The sequence below is a fragment of the Orbicella faveolata genome, unplaced genomic scaffold (genome assembly GCF_042242905.1).
Source record: "Orbicella faveolata isolate gen_17 unplaced genomic scaffold, um_ofav_v1 contig_1, whole genome shotgun sequence".
Lineage (NCBI taxonomy): Eukaryota > Metazoa > Cnidaria > Anthozoa > Scleractinia > Merulinidae > Orbicella > Orbicella faveolata.
In genome coordinates, this window is record NW_028301536.1 from 14,237,501 (window position 1) to 14,256,726 (window position 19,226).

Consider the following 19,226-nt stretch of genomic DNA (forward strand, 5'->3'; position numbering starts at 1 on the left):
GTTCGTTTAGGAGCAACAGCACCTTGTTTATACCCCATAAATCCTTATAATAACACCACGATTGTAGTCACGATTGCTTGCTAAATTCACGTTTCCGACGATTGCTTTTTGCTCTACACTGAGAATTGGTCTATATTTATTTTACACAGAGAAATTTATCACTCAATTCATAACAACAGAAAAAAAAAATGATAGGTCACCATACTCGTTTGCGAGAAAATGACGATTTACCTCTATGGCGAGATCCAGCTGTAAAGAAAAAGCCGCCATTTTTTTAATGCGCGCGCGCTAATCACGCGTGAAATTATGCGCAGTAGAGATGCGCAGTGCAATATTGGGGAATAACCTTAACTTAACTTAACTTAACTTAACTTAACTTAACTTAACTTAACTTAACTTAACTTAACTTAACTTAGCTTAACTTAACTTAATTATTAGTAATTTTATTGGGATAGTCCCCGATTAGTCGGCCTCCGAGCTGACTAGGAGATTTAGACGCCGTTAAATAAAGTTTATTGATTGATTGATTCACCGGAAGATTAAAAAGAAAAACAGCCTTATTTTCCTTACCGATGCGCGCTCATGTAGACCGGAACTGACCTATTTCGCGGGAAAAGAAGCCTAAAACTAGACAGGTCTTTAAAAATTCCGTGATATAGGCTAAGTATGGGAGTTGTGCACTCCTAGCGATGGGCTCCTGATATTGGGTATCTAGTTTGTCATTCCGAAACTATTTTGTTTTCTGTTTTGATTCAATCATTTCCACTTTCCATCTTCGCGCTTTCACAAGGGTCTACAAGACATTTGAGGGTTTTTTTTTTATCCGCTGATTCCCTTTTTAACTCCGTTCATTGTAACTTTATTTTGTACCACGTTAAAATAAAGATTATTATTACGTAACGAGGGATCTGGAATCAAGTTAATTCATCCGCTGACCGCGTATCCGCGTCGTTCACTACGCACGCTCCACGCTCGTTCATTAATTCATACTGATATAATTAAGCCACTGGAAGCACGAGTAATGAAAGTAAGGTAATTTCAAAATACTTCTTTGAACTTGAATGTATAGACAGCCGAAAAACCAAATGCTTCAAACTAACTATCGAAGGGCGTCTTAACATAGCAATATCGGTTCAGTGAAAGCATGGTAGACTGCTGTGAAAATCAATGTTACTTCCCAACATCGTAATATCCGACACGTCTGGTATGTGGCCTATTGTTTATTTACAAGCAAATCACCTGTACTTGAAGCAATATAAGCTTTTAAAGTGACGAAAGACAAATGACCCCAATTCACGGCTGACGTCTATTATTATTTAATCTTAATTTATTGCATTCCCCGAGGAAATACACGAGCTCTTCAACGATATTTTGGCATGAGACATGTTCCAAAAGGCATATAGATTGAAATAAGTGACGAAAATTACCCCATCTGTGTGGGTTATAGATTAGATTCATTTCCGGAGAAACAAATATTTGCAAATGAAAGCGTGATTCCAGATCCATAATGCAACGAAATACCATTAGGTTATTGTGTAATAAAGGTTTGTACAGTCTTTATAGGTAATCAGCGGAGAAAATAATATGCGTGCCGTTATCAGAACACGCTGAGAATGTTTTAAATACTTCCCGTTGAGGAGTCTAGCGTATGTGAAATAGCTAGACGTAAAAGATTTTGCTTCTTCTCCGCTCGAGCCCTCTTGTTATCGCTATTAATAACCTCGTCAAAAGCTTATCCAAAGCCTTTCTTATTAACCGTATGGATTATCCGTTTCTTTGTATACCCCAAAGTCGGAGCGGAAAGGGGAGGTTAACGATAGAACAAAACTGTTTCCTATACTAGCAGACCATTACGCATAATTAAGTAGTCCATACTAACGTAACCTCACGCCAAGAGAAGAGAACTAAATATTATCATAAACTTGTAAATTAAGTTACTCGATGTATGCTAGTCAAGATTAACTCATTTATGCTTGGTCTGAGAGAGTCAGTAAGTGGTTTTGGAGAAATTTCATTAACTGAGACGGCCAGAATAGAGAGGAATACACACTTTTGTCAACTTAAAGATATTGTTTCGATATTCTTTCAAATTCTCTTAACTTTAAGCAGTAACACTGAGTGAAGAACATTGTCGTAGGGAAATAGCAGTGATAATTTAAATTTCAGTTTGTAATTGTTAGTGTCAAATTGAAAAAACAAATTTTCCTTCATAGAGAACCTTATTGATGTTTTTTTCCTTATTTTGGTTTCCCCGTTAAAATTAACGACGATTAAGATCTAAATGTAGATAACATACCAGTAATGATGCAAAACGTAGACTGAATTCCATCATGCGGTGCTGGGAAGAGCAACGATTTTTAGGGCTGTTTTCGTAAATGATGTTCGCTATCTGTTCGCTGGTCTGACTGCGTTGTTTGGAAACGCTTACTAGAAAAGACTTTCTTTTATACATGGTGCAGAATACGAACTTCCTGATTATTAGCACGAAACCGGATTGTATTAAAGACTCCTTCGCAAGACCCTAAATGAAACCGGAATACCTCAGCCTCATGGGTCGTGTAGTTTTTTTTAATTCCTGACGATGGAACTTCGTTTCCTCTTATTCCAAAGGTCTCTCATGGAAGGGTGGCCGCAATGCGATTTTTGAATAGCAAATATCATTGCTGGCATTTTTCTGGTCTAGGCTCTTGAGAGTTCGTTCGTAAGATACACTAGATAAAAAAAAAAAGTTCGTAACGACCGGAAAAAATAACTCAAACGTCGTCAAAATTGCATATTGAACAATTCATATTCGAATGTTTTGAAGCTCGCTTCATTGATTCTTTAACGTTTTCAAACGCAACTTTCCGCTTACAACCCTTCAGTCACGATAACTTTAACCGACCCCTCTGGTGGTTCAAATTCTGCAAGAAAAGCTGGAAGAACTGGTAGCTGGTAGAAACAAGTGGCGACATACGAAAGAAGCCGCTAAGAAATTAAATAAGGAGGATGAAAATACCAACGGATTACAAAACAAAAACCGATTACATAAAATATTATATACTGTTACGTAACTTGGCAGATGTCGGGCCCTGTGTGAGAACTTCAGTTGCCTCCTTGAATATGCCTATCTTCTAAAAGAGGACTGATGTGTCATGTAAAAGGCAGTGATGTGTAACCACAATCATTCCCTCCCGCGAAAACAAAGGAAAACGGATCTTTCAAATCGGTCGACCGTAAAAGTACCTTAGCTATCGCTTGTTTTGTGTGGGTTTTTCTAGCGTCCTTGAAATAGCTCGCTAAAGTCGTGGGCGACTACGGCAAGTAAGGACAAAATCATGGGTGGTCGCGTTTGTAAGCCGGCTCGGTTACTCTTACTTGAAGAGGAATCAGTGAAATACGTGCAGTGCAATTCCATTTTTTTCCACTGTATTTGGCAAAACTATCAGGGGGAGCCGGTGCCTGTGTTTCAAAAACTGCGAGTATTCTCAGTATTTTTTCGGATGACCATTCTTCGTCAAAAAAAAAAAAAATCCTCTTCTACGTTTTTTCCTTGTCGATACTGTGAATAAGTTGCCAAAACAATCTGCTTAAACCCTTCACACACTTAACGTTTCAGCAATTGTCTCGATGAGTATCTAGTTAAACTTCAAGTTCACCTATTGTTAAATGGAAGAGTCAACACAGACTCAACGATTGTTGAAGAAGAGCAAATTTTTCTGGGTTCAAGTTGTTTAGTACTATACTTTAGTTCAATCGTTTCTTCACTGTGGCGACTGATAACTTGCATAACAGGAGTTGTAGGGAGACGATTTCTTCGGGTCAGAGGGTCGTTCAAAAATATAACTTCCAATCGCAATCTCCATGTTATGAAAAGTTCCTCATAATTTTACGTTTGCATCATGCTAAGACGTGTAGGTAAAGAATGTTCTCTACAAGTGCCACTTAGCGAAAAACGGACGTTATGTTTCTTCTCATAATTGAAATAAAAAGTCCAACAATGCGGAGGACATTTAGATACTCATCCGGACGAACTACGTAGACGGAGTTATAACTAAGCTGACGGAATCGCAGGCGGTGCTCTGGTGAACCGCAGAAAAAAAAGAACGGGAATATTATCCACCGCAGTTTATTCTTCTGGGTTTGGTAGCAAGCTTGTAGCTTTGAAGAAGGAAAAACGCTTGCTGTGTTTCCTTTGGTAACAAAACGTTGTAACATAACAACTTTGTAATGGGTTTCCTGAAAAAATTGTGGTTGAAGAGCCCTTCTTTAAGCCAGCCCTTTTACGATATTGTTTCCGAGTTTGTGTGACGTCTAGGAAAGAAAGCATAAACTCTTACGATGTACTTTCACGGGAAGTAAATACGTCTTTTATGAAATATCGTCTTTTTATGCACGTACAATTTCAGTGTCAGCTCTTACGTCACTGCAATTGTCTCTTTCAGTGAAATATCATAATACCATGTTAACATTGCTCATTCACGCTTAATACCCTAATTAGAGTATTTGTTTTTATGTGCCCACAAATATATTTTTTTAAGCAATTAAATAGTTAAGTGAATTTTTTCGGTGGCTTGTCTCTAAAGCACTTCCGGTGCTTAGCGTACCTGGGTAAATTTTTTCCCGAACATTCGACAAGAACGGACAAAATCACACAAGATGTAACACTTTATAAATCCCTGGCGAATCTACTTGACCCATAAATGAACCAGTTCACAGTATTGGCGTGTTATATCAGTATCTGACGAGTGATAACTTAATTATCGACTTCAAAGTACTTTTATTCAATTTTTTTGTAGGAAATCAATTTGAATGACGCGATTCTAACGAAGGAAACTGAAAAGCCCGTTTTTCTTTTATTTTGGATTAAGGAAGGGAAGTTACAAATACGAATTAAACAATAATATAAAATCACGTATCGAACATTTGGTGCAAGATTTAGGTAATGTCGTGATATTTCCGCGGACGGTACCTATCGGGTGTTTAATCGGCTTTAAATCCATGCCCCATACCGGGAAACAAGATGAGTGTTTTAACTTTTAAAAATTCTTCGCTCGGGCTTAAAAATAAACTGGCTAACGTTCTAATGTCAATAAGGGTTCGCGAAGAGGTTTTAGGTGAATGGTGTAATGAGACTATACGTGACGCATAAATGTAACCGTTAGTGCATGATCTCCCTTTCCTGTCGCGCTCTCAACTGTTCACTTTTCGCAAAAAAAGTTCTTGTTCTAAAGTGAGAGGGTTACTTATTTTAACTAAGAATGTTTGGAAGAAGAGTTTAATTTACTTGCGTCTTCAGTCTGTTTGCGGCTAATTCTTCGAGTGGGACAAAAGTACATTCAAATTTTGTATTCCAGCCGGGCAGTATTGTAAATGACCTTCGGGCTGACACAACGTAATTTTTAAAACGTTCACTGAAGCAGCTTGATTGTTATACAGGACACATAACAAACGTTAGATTGCACTTATAACAGGTAATTTGCTCAATATTGAATTAAACAAACACATATGCAGGTTCTGACTGGGTATCACTGTGATCACCCCAGTTTCTCTTCCTCTTCATTTCTAAATTTGATATCAAAACATTTGGCACGTTTCGGCAAGTTCTGCTCTGATCCGCATTGCCTGCTACGCAAGAACGTACATCGGAAGTTTCTTAACGTAAGAGAATTAAACGCAAGCAAGTTCTGCTACTATTGAATTGCGTCACTGACGCAACTGGTGTTTTTCTTGACAATTAAAATCAGGAAATATTTTTGCTCGCTTTTTCTACCCTCGTAACTTTCGAAGGCCTTATCATTAATATAGGCTTAGCACGCAGGCCTAAAAGCGGAGCTCTCATAAAATGCTAATAATACTGAAGTTTCGACTCAATAACCTTAAAAGAAATTCAGTAGTAAGTATTTCACCAAACCGAATGAGCAGACCAAACTAAAGGAGAAATACTCCAAAAAAAAGTATGCAAATCACTTCGTGCGAGTGTCAATCAGCAACTCCTGTTCGATTTTAGACATAAAATTCTCAACGAAAGACGGTCAAAAATGAAAGAAATGTTAAAGAAAGTCCGTTTAAGACTGATTATCATTCAAGATAAAGCTAGGACCGGAAAACACGTAAAGTTTACCAATAGCCATTAAAGATACACTCTTTCTTTTTCATAAGAACGTATTTTATAAGAATATCGCGGCTAAAATTTGCGAAACTTTAAGAATGTTTTAAGAATAAACCCGAGGCTGAGATTTTGAAAAGAATATAATTTGGTGTCTAAAACTTTGTGAATACAATACAATTATATGTTTTTAACTAGATCGCATAAAATTCTTCCTTTCTTTAAACGGCAGAACTGGCTAAAAAGCAACAAAAACAACACTAGCCATTTGTTCGATGCTAATAACATTTCTGCAAGAAGTTATGGCATATCAGCCTTAAATGCCTGCAGACTGACTCCAAAATCCAGACACCAAATACATTCGAAAACAGATATGTCATATACGCTATAATCTAAGAATATTTACAAGAATATTTTCAGCCTAAAATCGGCAGAAAAATAAGAATATTCAGCTTCGTGCGAAAAAACAATATTCTATAATAACTACTTATTAACCGAGAGTGAGGTCTTTACAGGGAAATCTCAAACCGAAACCTTGCCGTATTGACCTCGCTATCGCTCGGTCACTAGACCTAGATACGGCAAGGCCCAGGTTTGAGGTTTTCCTGTAAAGACCCAACGTGCAAGGTTAATAAGTTGTTTATTCGTAATCGGCCCGTGAGCATTACGGGAGAATAATGCCCTACAATTGGCCAATCAGAGCGCGCGTCATATCGACTACAAACACAAGCCATACAAAAAAAAATAGGTACCCAAAAGGTACCCAAAAGGTACATGTGTGGGATTCAGGGATCCAGAATACAATGCAATATTTGCAACTTATTTGCATTAACGGACACAAGCCAATGACAATAGCGTGGGATACCACAGGTATCCACACAAAAACACAATATTCACCAAAAAGCATTTCACCAAACCGAATGAGCTGAACAAACAAATGAGGAAATCCCCATAAACAGTGTGCAAATCATTACGTGCGAGGGTCTAGTAAAAAATTCTGTTCTGCATAAATTCGCAACGAGAGATAGCCGAATGAAAGAACTATTAAAGAAACTCGTTTTAGATTAATTATCACTCAATATAAAGCCAAGAAATGCATTGAGGATGCCAAATTAAGTGTTTTTCACGCACCTCTCGAGAGTGGTTAGCAAATCCAACCCGGCATAACAGAAGAAGAACTTTTAGCAGTCTACGAAGAAGATAACACAAAGAAAACTACAAAATTCGGCTGTCAGTATTGATTTCCAAAAACTGTTTTATTATTTTTACCGTGGGATCGACTGCGAAAGTCGGCTTAAAACCGACACTAAGCTATTTGTTTACAATTGCAATTTATAACAACTTCGACAAAGCAACTCAAGTGTTTTTGTATAGAGATTAGCGATATTAAACAATGGAATTCTATCACCGCACGGTTTTAAACCAGGAAGGCTTTACTCCTTTTAAAGTTATCTCGCCGGAGCAACGTAACGAGTGCCTTCAAAAGTTTTAGAAAACACGACGGCAGTTTCTACAACAAAACGTCGCTTACCGCAATTCGGTAATACCCCTCAGTCTGCATGATTCTTCCAGGAAGAAACTTCCAGCCAACGTTGTCAACACAGTAATGAGCTAATGGTTTCGATAGACCGACAAATCAATCACTTTTCCCGTGTGTTTACCGCTATGTAATGTTACTAAGCACACGAAACACGTTTAACTTTTCTTGTTGATCACCGTATAGGCTTTTATCGATTGTGCTAGCATAATTTTTGACATAATTTAGCAAACCGAGCATAATTTTTAGCTTTTATCTAAATTTAGTACTGCTAGCATAATCTGGCTTTTCTGATCTTCACCAAATGAGGTAATTTCGTTTTGAATATACTTCTTTTTACTTGTTCTGTTTCTAAAACTTCTGTTACGGCTGTCTCCGGGCCGCCTGGTTTCGGTGCGATGTTTCTTGGTCTTACGGGTTCGGTAGTGAGCTGACTGAGATTGAAGATCTCAGACGGCGTCCTCGTCCTCGATCTGAGCACTTCCCAAGTTCCAGTTCAGATAGTTCAGCAGCTTACATTTGGCAAGAAATGTAGCCAACCGAGCATAATTTTTAGTTTTTATCTAAATTTAGCATTGCTAGCATAATCTGGCTCTTAGCACTGCCCATTTTTTTTCGAACTTATGCCCGAATTATGCTCGTTTCTCTAAATTATGCTCCTCGCGTCAAAATCATGCTGAATAAAGACAAAACAGAGACAAAACAAGGAATAACGACGTTTGGAACAGCCGTTTTCTACATTTCTAAGCATCCTGGCTTGATTTTGTATTAATTTCCGTTATTTCTAGGCTTTTCTAAGACTGAAGAGTGAAATCCAAGATGGCGGGTCAAATGAAGTCATTTGACGTCAAAATTAACAAAAATGGTATCACCATGTAGAGCAAGCTCAGGGCTATCTAATCTATGTAAATTTATTATCTTTTTTGTGCCTTAACGAAACGAAAATCCAGGTGAGGGGTTCCATCAACCCCCCCCTCCCCCCTCCACCCCTTGTACTAGGGACTACGGTGGAGCTATGAATTAAGTTAATTCGCTCTTAAAGACGGTTTCAATAAACGCTCTCAAGAGATTAAAGCTCTCTGTACGACATTGTAAGCTGCTGAACTATTTCAACTGGAACTTGGAAAGTGCTGAGATCGACGACGAGGACGCCGTCTGAGATCTTCGAGCTCAGTCAGCTCACTACCGAGCCCGTAAGACCAAGAAACATCACACCAAAACCAGACGGCCCGGAGACAGCAGTAACAGAAGTTTTAGAAACAGAACAAGTAAAAAAGGTATATTCAAAACGAAATTACGTCATTTCGTGAAGGTCAGAAAAGCCAGATTATGCTAGCAGTACTAAATTTAGCTAAAAGCTAAAAATTATGCTCGGTTTGCTAAATTATGCCAAAAATTATGCTAGCACAATCAACAAAAGCCTAGATATTTCCTTTTGGTTAGATTGCTAGTTGTATTGACTGTTTGTCAAAGTCGAGGCGAAAATAAAAATGCACGAGCGAAAAGACGTCAAATTCTCTGCCTGTGCGTGGTGCTCTTCTTAAAATTTTTCTTGAGCTTTAATTCTATTTTAAGCGCAACCTATATGAGCCAAAAAGCAGCGTGACATCATGTCTGGTAATGTGAAAGCCCAAGAAACTGAATCTGAGAAACGGTTGAGTCTGCGCAAGCTAATATACCATGGAGACTATTGTATAAGACCCAGAACAGACAAGAAACGAGACAAAGGTTTCTATCTTAAACTGCACGCTTAAAAACTATCCTATTCAAAAGATTTTTTTTCCTGCGCAACTTTCGTGGGTTAATATAAATAAAAAAGAACTTATAATAAATACCTCCTGTATGTAACAAAATCTCAAGAGCCCTGTGAGAAGGTAACAAAAATTCCCTCCCATCTCGTTTTTCCTAACCAACCCCACAGGGAAGGAAACAGATCACATTTTGCTGAATATCAACGAAAATTTGATTAAGGCTAATTTGTGGTTTTAAAAACAGTTTTAAAAAGTATTTAGCTTTACCAATTGGAATACTTTGCCTTTTATTCCTACGTGGAAACCGTCTGCATCCCACGGGTTTTACGAGGGGTTTTATGACCTTCCCTTTCCGTTATATCGAACCGCTTCCGTCTTGATTGCCTCCCACTGGAAACTCCGCGTGGGACAATCAAGATACCTAAGAGCTATTAAAGACTATCTCGTGGTAAGAATTCCTTTGGAAACACACGTTAACATTTGTCGAATACCTACTGAGGCCCCCTTCCACAGTACGTCGGAGGAATCTGAAAACGGAGGTTTCCGACTCTGAAAACGCATCGAATGTTTTCCGTCCACACTACGCCGGAGGAATTTGAAAACGCAACAATCACCGGTCATTTTGGATTTGTGTTTGAAGAAAACTCGGGAAATCACATCATTATTGTGATGTCATCGCTTTCGAAAAGCTCCGTTTTCAAAATGTTTTTCGCCCACACTAAAATGCAAAGCCGGCGTTTTCAAATTCCTCCGGTTTGAAGAGCGTTTTGGAAAAGCTCCGTTTTCGTGATGGATTAGTGTGGACGGTAGGCCTAACCGTAGAAATAAAGCTGCGTTTTCAATTCCTCCTGCGTAGCGTGGACGAAGCTACTCGATTGTTACTCCACGCACATCAGGCGCACGTTGTATACAGCCGTGTATAGCATGATATACATTTCATTGTCTGATATTGGATTAACTGTTACTACTTGTCACCATGACAACCATGAAGATCCGGTCGGTACACTCTTTTTTGATGAGAATATTGTTTTTCCGGACCAGGCTGAATATTCTTATTTTTCTGCCGTATTTAGTCAAAAAACACTCTTTTGAATATTCTTAGATTATAAGAATACAAAGTGGACAACGTCAGATTATCTGTCCTATTGTGACTTTGATTGCACGCTGAGGTAATTTTGGAGCCAGGCTGCAGGTTGATAAAAGCTTAAAAGCTTGATATGACGCACGTAACTTCTTGCAGAGATGTTATTAGCATCAAACATGCGGCTAGTGCTGTTTTTGGTACTTTTTGGCTAGTTATGCCGTTTAGAGAAATAATTTTTATCAAGTTTAATTAAACACATATAATTGTATTGTATTTACAAATTTTCAACCCACAATTATATTCTTTTCAAAATCTCGGCCTCAGGTTTATAAAATTTCGCAAATTTCAGCCTCGATATTCTTATAAAATATGCCAGTTCTTATATCAAAAAGGGTGCATTGACCCTCTGACAAAACTGTTGGAGCCAAGGTGACTTCCTTGCATATACAAAGCACAGTTCAGTTCAGTTCACAGACGACAGGCGTCCTGTTGGTTCATGAACTATCGTGTTTCAGAAATAGATACACTCTTCCGGCCAGAACGATTTCAGATGTACACCTAGCTAATTGTATCAGACAGTGTAAGTGTCTGTTTTAGACACAAATAATTAATATAGTCTGTATTTATACAGGAAGTATTTCATCGGTTAAATAAATCGAAATTACACCATAAAATAAGATAAAGATAATCGGCTTTAAAGGAGCTCAGTCATGGTTTGTGCATATTGAAAAGTTTAGCCTCAATTTTTCAAATTCGTCGTTTGTAATCCGTGTCAATCTTCTCCATCCTTAGCCATCCTTGTTCCTTTATGATTTATCATTATCTCTTTGGTGTTTTTCTATGTTATTAAACTGTTATTTTTAGACTATGTACGCTTATTCTTGACCTTGGTGTATAAATAAACGAATAATTATTCTAGCAGGGCTCGAAATTAACTTTTTCGTTGGGAGCCAGCTGGCGACTAACGGGAAAAATTTGGTCGCCAGATCGTAAATTTTGGTCGCCAACTTATTTTATATATAACTCACATGAGAACACTAACATGATTTTGTACGTTACTTTGATGCAAGAAAGTCACAAATGAAGAGCTAAAACTTTTGAAAACAGCACGAGTAAGACTTATAAACTGTTATAAAGCTACGGTTGTTCTCAGATGATGTCTCTGGTTCGCAGGTGATGGTTTTTCTCTAAGTTATTTTAAATGGAGCGAAGCACAAAAACTTTTACGTCCGTGGTTTTCGTAATAACACAAACACGGGTCCTTTCGTATTTCTTGAAAACGCAGTTCTTTATTTTCGTCGCCTTTCGCCGCTGATAAACAACACTGTGCTTGGTCTAGGCTCCTACACAACTGATCACATCTGCCGCCATTGTTCTCGCGTCAACTGAAAAGCGCACGGTGTTGTAGTGTGCCCGCGATCCCAGTTTTGGAAGAGGCCGCTGAAACAATATGGCGCTTGGTAAACGCAGTTTCGACGTGTCGAAGTAATTTTTACGATTTTCTTGTAATATTCAGACATTATTTTAGTGGGGACGGAAAGGTGAATTGTCTACTAGCTACCAGATCCGAATAATTTCCCTATCTAAAGATTTAAAAACAAAAGTTGTGTTGTGGTCATCTTTACTTATCGTACAAATCGCGAGTCGCCAGCTCAGTGGCGACCAGTTCTGAAAATTTAGTCGCCAATGCTCAATTTTTGGTCGCATTGGCGACCAGTGAGTCGCAATTTCTAGCCCTGTCTAGAATGCTCTACTCGCAAATGGTTACAAACGCTGGATGTTTAAAGTCCCTTCTCGACCCAGCCCTACAAGTCAGGAGAACAGAACCTCAGAGACACCTAGACCAACCTCCGTAGGCCTGCCTTATGTGTCTGGACTCTCAGAACATCTTAGTAGAGTCTTTAGGGCACAAGATATCCGCACATACCACAAGCCTTACAACACGCTGAGGTCCATCTTAGTCCATCCAAAAGACAGGACACCAACTGAAAAGACGGGCGTGGTATACGACATCACATGCAACGATTGCGGAGAGCATTACATTGGCGAGACAGCGAGAACTCTGGAGAAGCGACTGGGTGAACATCAGAAACAAACAACATCTGCAATCCGGGAACACCAGTCTCAGGCCAACCACGAGATCGACTGGGAAGGAGTCAAGATTCTTAATAAAGAGTCGGTAGATATCAAAAGGAAAATCAAGGAGGCCATCCATATCAGACGTCAACGCCCGACACTGAACAGAGACGGGGGCTATGATCTTCCCGCCATTTTTTTACCATCTGTTGTCACGTGATTAAACAATTTGCATTCACGTGACAACGTGAGCTCACTTTAATCCCTGATGAAGACTGTGCGATACAGTCGAAAGCTTTGTTTACAAAATTTTTCAGACCTTGTGACAAGAATAATTGTTCGTTTGTTATTTTCAGGTTTCCTACCATTTAAAGGTAATTTTGTACGTGGCCAAAATAACTCAAAATACTGTAACTGAGCCCCATTAAAGATTGGTGTATCATATATAATGTGTGATAAGGCATTAAGCTAAATATCCCATAGCACTCAAGAAGCGATCTCTCCCTTGTATCGTAATACTGCTAGAGCGTTTTTAATTGAGTCTCGTAAAACAAAAAACAAACCAATTACTTATCAATTAGACAACTCAGCAAATCTCAAGCCGTAATAAAACCAAAACTAGACCCACAATAATTGCCTGATTACTTTCGACACTCAGTTGAAAACTACTATATCTTAAATCTTTATTTGTCTCATTAACTGCGATAAAGTTCTTTAAATGTTAACCAAAGATTGTCTATGGTTCTTATCCAGGACACCAGCTCAGATTTGTAGATTAGTTAATATGCAGTGGCTATGTTAGTCTCCTTCTTAGCTCGGAGTACCAAAATGGCGGCTGTAAAACTGTACAAACACAAAATACATCCTACCATAAACAGCATTCACCTTCACTACCATACAGTTTAGTGTGAGGGGAGAATTTGCCGATATTCATGACCATAAAAAAGCCAACAGTTAGCAGTCAAGTAAAAGTCCAATGACCATGGTAACCACCTGTCTATCTGTATCATCGTGTAACACCTTGTAGTAAGAACTACCTGAAGTTGTAAGTAGTTAATATTTACGAGAAGAATAACTGACTGCCTATGATGGAATAGCCTAGAACAACAATGAGCTCATTGGCAGCCAATAGGGGTTTAGGTTTGCTAAACGAAATATTAGAGCACTTGTTTAGAGTCTAGCATAAATACAGGTGTTTTGTAAATTGTTCTTCGGTTACGCTCCCGGTGTTGGGATGCCGGATACCACTTTCCCGCATTGGTTATGTTTTACGTTCTGAGTACGTTACTGGATTAAACTCTTCTGTTGGACCCAAGTAACTGTGTATTCTCTATCTTCCCTTTGGATTGTTTTGCTGTAACAGATCCCGAGTCCTCTAGGAGTCTGACAAACTCCGTCGCTGCAAGCGTGTTTCCCTCTGGACTGTTGTAACAAGGATAACAACTTAAGCGGCCCAAAAACCTGTTATCACATTAGGTATTAAGGTAGGTAAAGTCTGCATGCGAGCCAAGTGGCCCATCAGGCCGGAGCTTATCCCGGTTTCTGTAGCATGAAGCGACTAGGAGTATCTCTACTCCCCCCTGGATGGGATGCTAGTCCATCGCAGGGTTACCCCCAGCATTAAGTTCGCCGGTACCCATTTATACACCTGGGTGGAAAGAGGCACTGTGAGAGTAAAGTGTCTTGCCCAAGAATACAACACAATGTCCCCGGCCAGGGTTCGAACCCGGACCGCTCGATCTGGAGAAGAGCGTACCAACCATGAGGCCACCGCGCCTCCCAATTTCATCGATTAATGACGTCTGGCAACTACCAAGAGGTCTCGTTGATACAGATGGTTGGCGAGTTTGTTATCAACGTTGTGAGTGATTTAATATTTATTCGCTATAGGCTACACTGCAGGCTACAGCACAACAGGCGAAAGGGCCTAGCGCGCGAAAGGGCCTGTTTTATAGTAAATGGTTTGAACCCGGGAGTATCAGTAGTTCGTAAAGTGTGATCGTCCGGGTGAATGTAGTTCTGAAAAGAACTGTTGTTGGTGACTGACGTTTCGACAACCTGAGCGGAAGTCATCTTCAGAGTCAAGTATTACGTATTACTTCTAGATAATTACCAGGTCTGAAAATTTCAAGTGACACAACGAACATTCGTCTTTGGAACAGTTTAGAAGCCATTTTGTCCCGCCCATCGCAATAGCTTTGTCAGCGGAATGAATCGTGCAATCGTTATGAAAATTTGTAGTAAACATGTAAAAGCTTGGAAATAAGAAACTCGAATACTTGTTCCAGTGTAATAAGCTACTGGACTGAGAGACAAGAAGCAACGATTGCCAATTCAGGCAAATTCGTATAGTATCTAGTGGTTTGTTCTTATGAAAAACTCGCAACCATTGCATTCTGGAAGAGTCGAGACTCTACTTGGTTCTTTACGGTGTTGCGTCATCAGAATGGAATGTTTCGGCGGGCTTCTCAGAAAGCTGCTTCGTGGGGGTATATATCTTAAGCTGACAACAACGGGAGTCTGTAGTTGGGGATAAGGCGAAGCTGACAAGTATGAAGAGGTTACTATGAGCGGTCATGCAAAATTTCACTGACGAACTCACACAAACGGGTGAACCGTTTGTGAATGTTTCAACTGTATTAATGATTTAACTAACCATAATCAAGCCACATACAACCCCAAAATAGCGAATGAAAACTGGAAAACGCAGTCACTGTTGTAACGCAGTCTGAATACAAGGTACACACGTCAGATAGTCTCCACATGGATGCAAAGAGTTACCTCTGAAATGGTCAAGTTGTGCTGTTCAAAGTCAAGTATGAACTCACTTAAAGGAGCTCAGTCACGGTATTTTGAGTTATTTTGACCACATACAAAATTACCTTTAAATGGTAGGAAACCTGAAAATAACAGTTTAATAAGATAGAAAAACACCAAAGAGATAATAATAAACCATAAAGGAGCAAGAATGGCTAAGGATGGAGAAGATTAACACGGATTACAAACGACGAATTTGAAAAATTGGGGCTAAACTTTTCAATTTGCGCAAACCGTGACTGAGCTCCTTTAAAAGCTTAGCTTTAAAGCGATTAAAAGTTCACTATCTCTAATTTTCCCTGGGTAAATTTGACATTGAACATATGACTCTTAATTGGATGAAACTGAACTCTCAGATCAAAGTGTGTTTCGCCTCTCTATTCACCAAACAGCACAGTTCCAAAGTTCCGAACTTGCGCATTTTGTCATCGAATATCACGATAACCGGCAATTTTCTGCTAATAGTGGATAAGCTATCCGGAAATCGGCTTGCTTTACAATTTACACCCGTCTTACAATAAAGCATGACAAAACCCGCAAGAAATTGCTGTGCATCTTAAGAATTGCGAGCCTCAGACTGTGGAAAGATGTTTCGAGGTTTCAGTGACGTGTCGAGCTAATTGTGCAAACAATGCTTTCAACAGAATACGCGAGTTGTAAAAAAAAAAAGAAAAAAACGGTGCACAGTTTCTCAGCCAGATTGACCACACAGTTCTGGATTGCCGGGTCGCCGGAATGTGGACCACTTTAGATAGTCCAAAAAATCACGCCTCTAATATTGAGGTTTTGTTCCTTTGTATAAGCGTAGGAATAATAGCTGTTTTAATGCTGGGTTCGCTTTTCTCCCTTCAGAAGTCCGCCTTTTCAGAGGTGAAACTATCAAGAACAGTAAAATATCGTCTAAAGGACCTATGCTTCTCAGTTTAAACAGAATTGAATTTCCCAGTTGGAAAAATGGCCTCACAAATGGGTCCCCTGTCGTTTCACAGATGTCTTATTTCACCAGCATACTATTTACTTATCATTGTTAAGTTCCGCTCATTCACAGCTCTTGCTGTCTACTGGGCCCTATAAATGACTCCAGTGCAGAATTGAAGCTCGTCAATAAATTACAAGAAACAGTTTTCAACTAGCAAGTACAGCTCGCTGAACAAGTAGTCAGGGATGTTAACATCCATAACGTCTGCTTTTTTGATCTTGTAGTAGCGAAAGGCCCCGGGCACCGAAAGATGTGGTCGGCTTTTAACGCTAACAAGATCATAGATCAGGACCCCCCCGACTAATGTTTATGTGTGGGATTAGGCTTTGTGAACTACTGTTAAAAGGCTCTAATCCGACAATAAAACACAAGCAAGTACTTCAGAAAGAATCAACAGAGCCCTAAACTATTTCAAATGCGGTTTATGCAACGAGTGTGGTAAATTACGCATACCGCCTTCTGACACAAATGGGCAAAGATGAGTTATTGCTCACCGTGTTATAGCACTTTGGTTAGGCGTAAATGTCAAGTACAGCTTCCATGGGTGAAAAATCCTGAATACTGAAATTTCTCAATTGTCAAAAATTTGACAAACGTGCTCTAAGACTGAAGGAAAAATGTAGTTTCCTAGTTGTCAATCTTATAGCTGCGTGACATCGTAGGCTAGCTCAGCTTGAGACACGTTTAAAAGTGGAAGCTTAATCCGACTACGTGAGTCCATTGCATATCGCTGACATTGCGTTTCCGCGGAGCCCAATGGAATTTACAGTGAACACATCCCGCGCGACATTTGTCGAGTACAAAATGACTCTAATTATCAGTCTGCAAGTAATGGAATGATACAAGAAAGGGCAATTACTTTAACAGAAGCGTCTGAAGACGTCCTAGCCATAACGACTAGTCAATGCTATGTGAAGAAGCGACGTAACAAAATGACACGTACCCCGGAGAGAGTTGCCACAGAACTTATGGGGTTCAATGACTTGGCGTCACATACCGGGTTGAGAATGATGCATGGCTAAGAAAGGCAAACTCTTACATAAACGAATTTCTAAGTACAGCACGAGTGAGGCCAAATGGAAAACCATAACGTCGTTTTAAAAGTCAGCCGAGTACTTCAGAAGGCGTAGGCTCCAACCCGTCCGGCCATGCATGACTTTTCTCAAGACACAATATTTTTAACTGCGTTTTGTGATGTAAAACGGCACCAGGCTAAAACTGTTTTGAGCTAGATAGTCATTTATGGAATCAAAATAAAACGCCCGAAATATTAGAAGTACTTAAATTATGGTGAGAATTTGTTAGACAACATCAGTGAATTTCTGCGCATTTTTGCACAATACGACTTACGTGGATGGATTCTCAAAACTTCGACAATGTTTGAAGTAACTCTTATGGTTCCATGTAATACCTTTTCAATTCTAAAGCAACACGGAATCGCATTTCACCGACGTTTGACGATGAAAAGATTAAACATTTATGTTGTATCTCCGACTAAAGTCACTCCGGCATTAACAGGTATTCGAATAGCTTTCCTTTTGTATATATTTCGCCAGTTTCTAGTGTACTGCAATGCAAGCATAAGTTTCCCTTCTTTTGAGAGTGTTACTTCAAAGGATATTGCATATTTCAAATTAAAGAAGAATTTGCTTTATAGGATGTTGCAGAATTCAAATCTAACAAGAATTCTGCCTTTCTGATACATAACTTTTGCACTTTAAAAAACGGCCGACCAGAATTCGATAGCACTCTCTTAGCTTGTACTTCAAGATGGCGGCTTGAATTCCCACACTCTAGGTTATTATCTACAGTATTCCTCTCATATTTTTCGTGGTCCTTAATGGAGTGCTCTCAATTTTGTTGCATGTGAAGGGGCGGCGAGATCGTTACTAAGTGTCTACGAATTACTATGAAAGTGTTTGCCAGCATTGTGTTTTTAATTGGTCTTAATTGCTACAGTCATTTCTCGCATGACTTCGCCAAAGAGAAAGGCAGCCGATACAAAATTATAACGACAAGAAGTTAATGGCTAACGGATTATAAACAAACCGCAGATCTCGTGACTTCTTATTCGAAAGATGGTAGTAAAATTAAGATGTTTTCGTTGATCTGCTAATGCTGAACTACAAGTATGAAGGGTTTCTTTTTGCCTCGGTTTGATTGGCCACCTTGTACGTTTGCACGGAGTTCGCGAAGAAATGGCTCGCTCAAAAATATGCTTGTTCACGAGTGTCTTCATGGTTTTGGCACGCGCTGACTTGGCAAATCACACATAAAACGGTTGGACTACCTTTTTTTCACTCTTTCAGTTGAGAGGAAGCTTTCAAAAACTCTTTCTCGCACGTCGTACCTTGATAGAACAATTACAACCACCCAGATATACAGGCCTCTATGGTATCGCACGTTCACGTCCGGTCTTGCGTTTTCCTCACAACAGAAGTTTCTCAATAACTCACAAACTATTCCAGCTTACCTTGAACGAAAGCTTTGGCAACATGTTCTCAGTGGTGGACTGCATTCCAATTACATAGTCTGAAAAAAAATGAGTGCTCCCAAGCCAACGAACTACCGGGCCGATATCATCAGTCAGAGACACACTTTAGATGACAAACACGGCTCTGACTGTTTTCAAGGAGCTCTAATTCGGTAACAGCCCGAGTACCTCCTACATGGATATTCAGACTAAAAAACAGACACTTGACGAGATCGCTGCAGACAACTCGTGATGTATGTTATTTTTACTCGCACAAAGGTGAACCGCGTTTTCTACTCCTTTGTACCGATTACAAACTCATTATCCCAGATTAAACTCTTCACAATTTATTTTAAAGCTAATTTTTCGCCTCTTCAATTCTCAGCCAAGCGTGTCCAGCCCATAGAGGCGGTACAACTCA

The 19,226-nt window shown here is 39.4% G+C and overlaps 1 protein-coding gene across 4 annotated transcripts in view; it reads right to left on the reverse strand.

The window, feature by feature from the left end:
• Positions 1-19,226, reverse strand: part of LOC110061336 (fibroblast growth factor 1-like) — a 24,091-nt gene extending 4,865 nt beyond the window's left edge. Inside the window, exon 1 of one of the 4 annotated variants that reach the window (XM_020768178.2) lies at positions 18,806-19,226. In XM_020768178.2, the coding sequence (XP_020623837.2) occupies positions 18,806-18,850 (45 nt within the window). In that variant the 5' untranslated portion in view covers positions 18,851-19,226. Of the gene's footprint in view, positions 1-2,296; positions 2,706-13,405; positions 14,676-18,805 lie in introns of those variants that run through there. The other 3 variants (XM_089290865.1, XM_089290856.1, XM_020768176.2) reach the window with 3 other exon arrangements.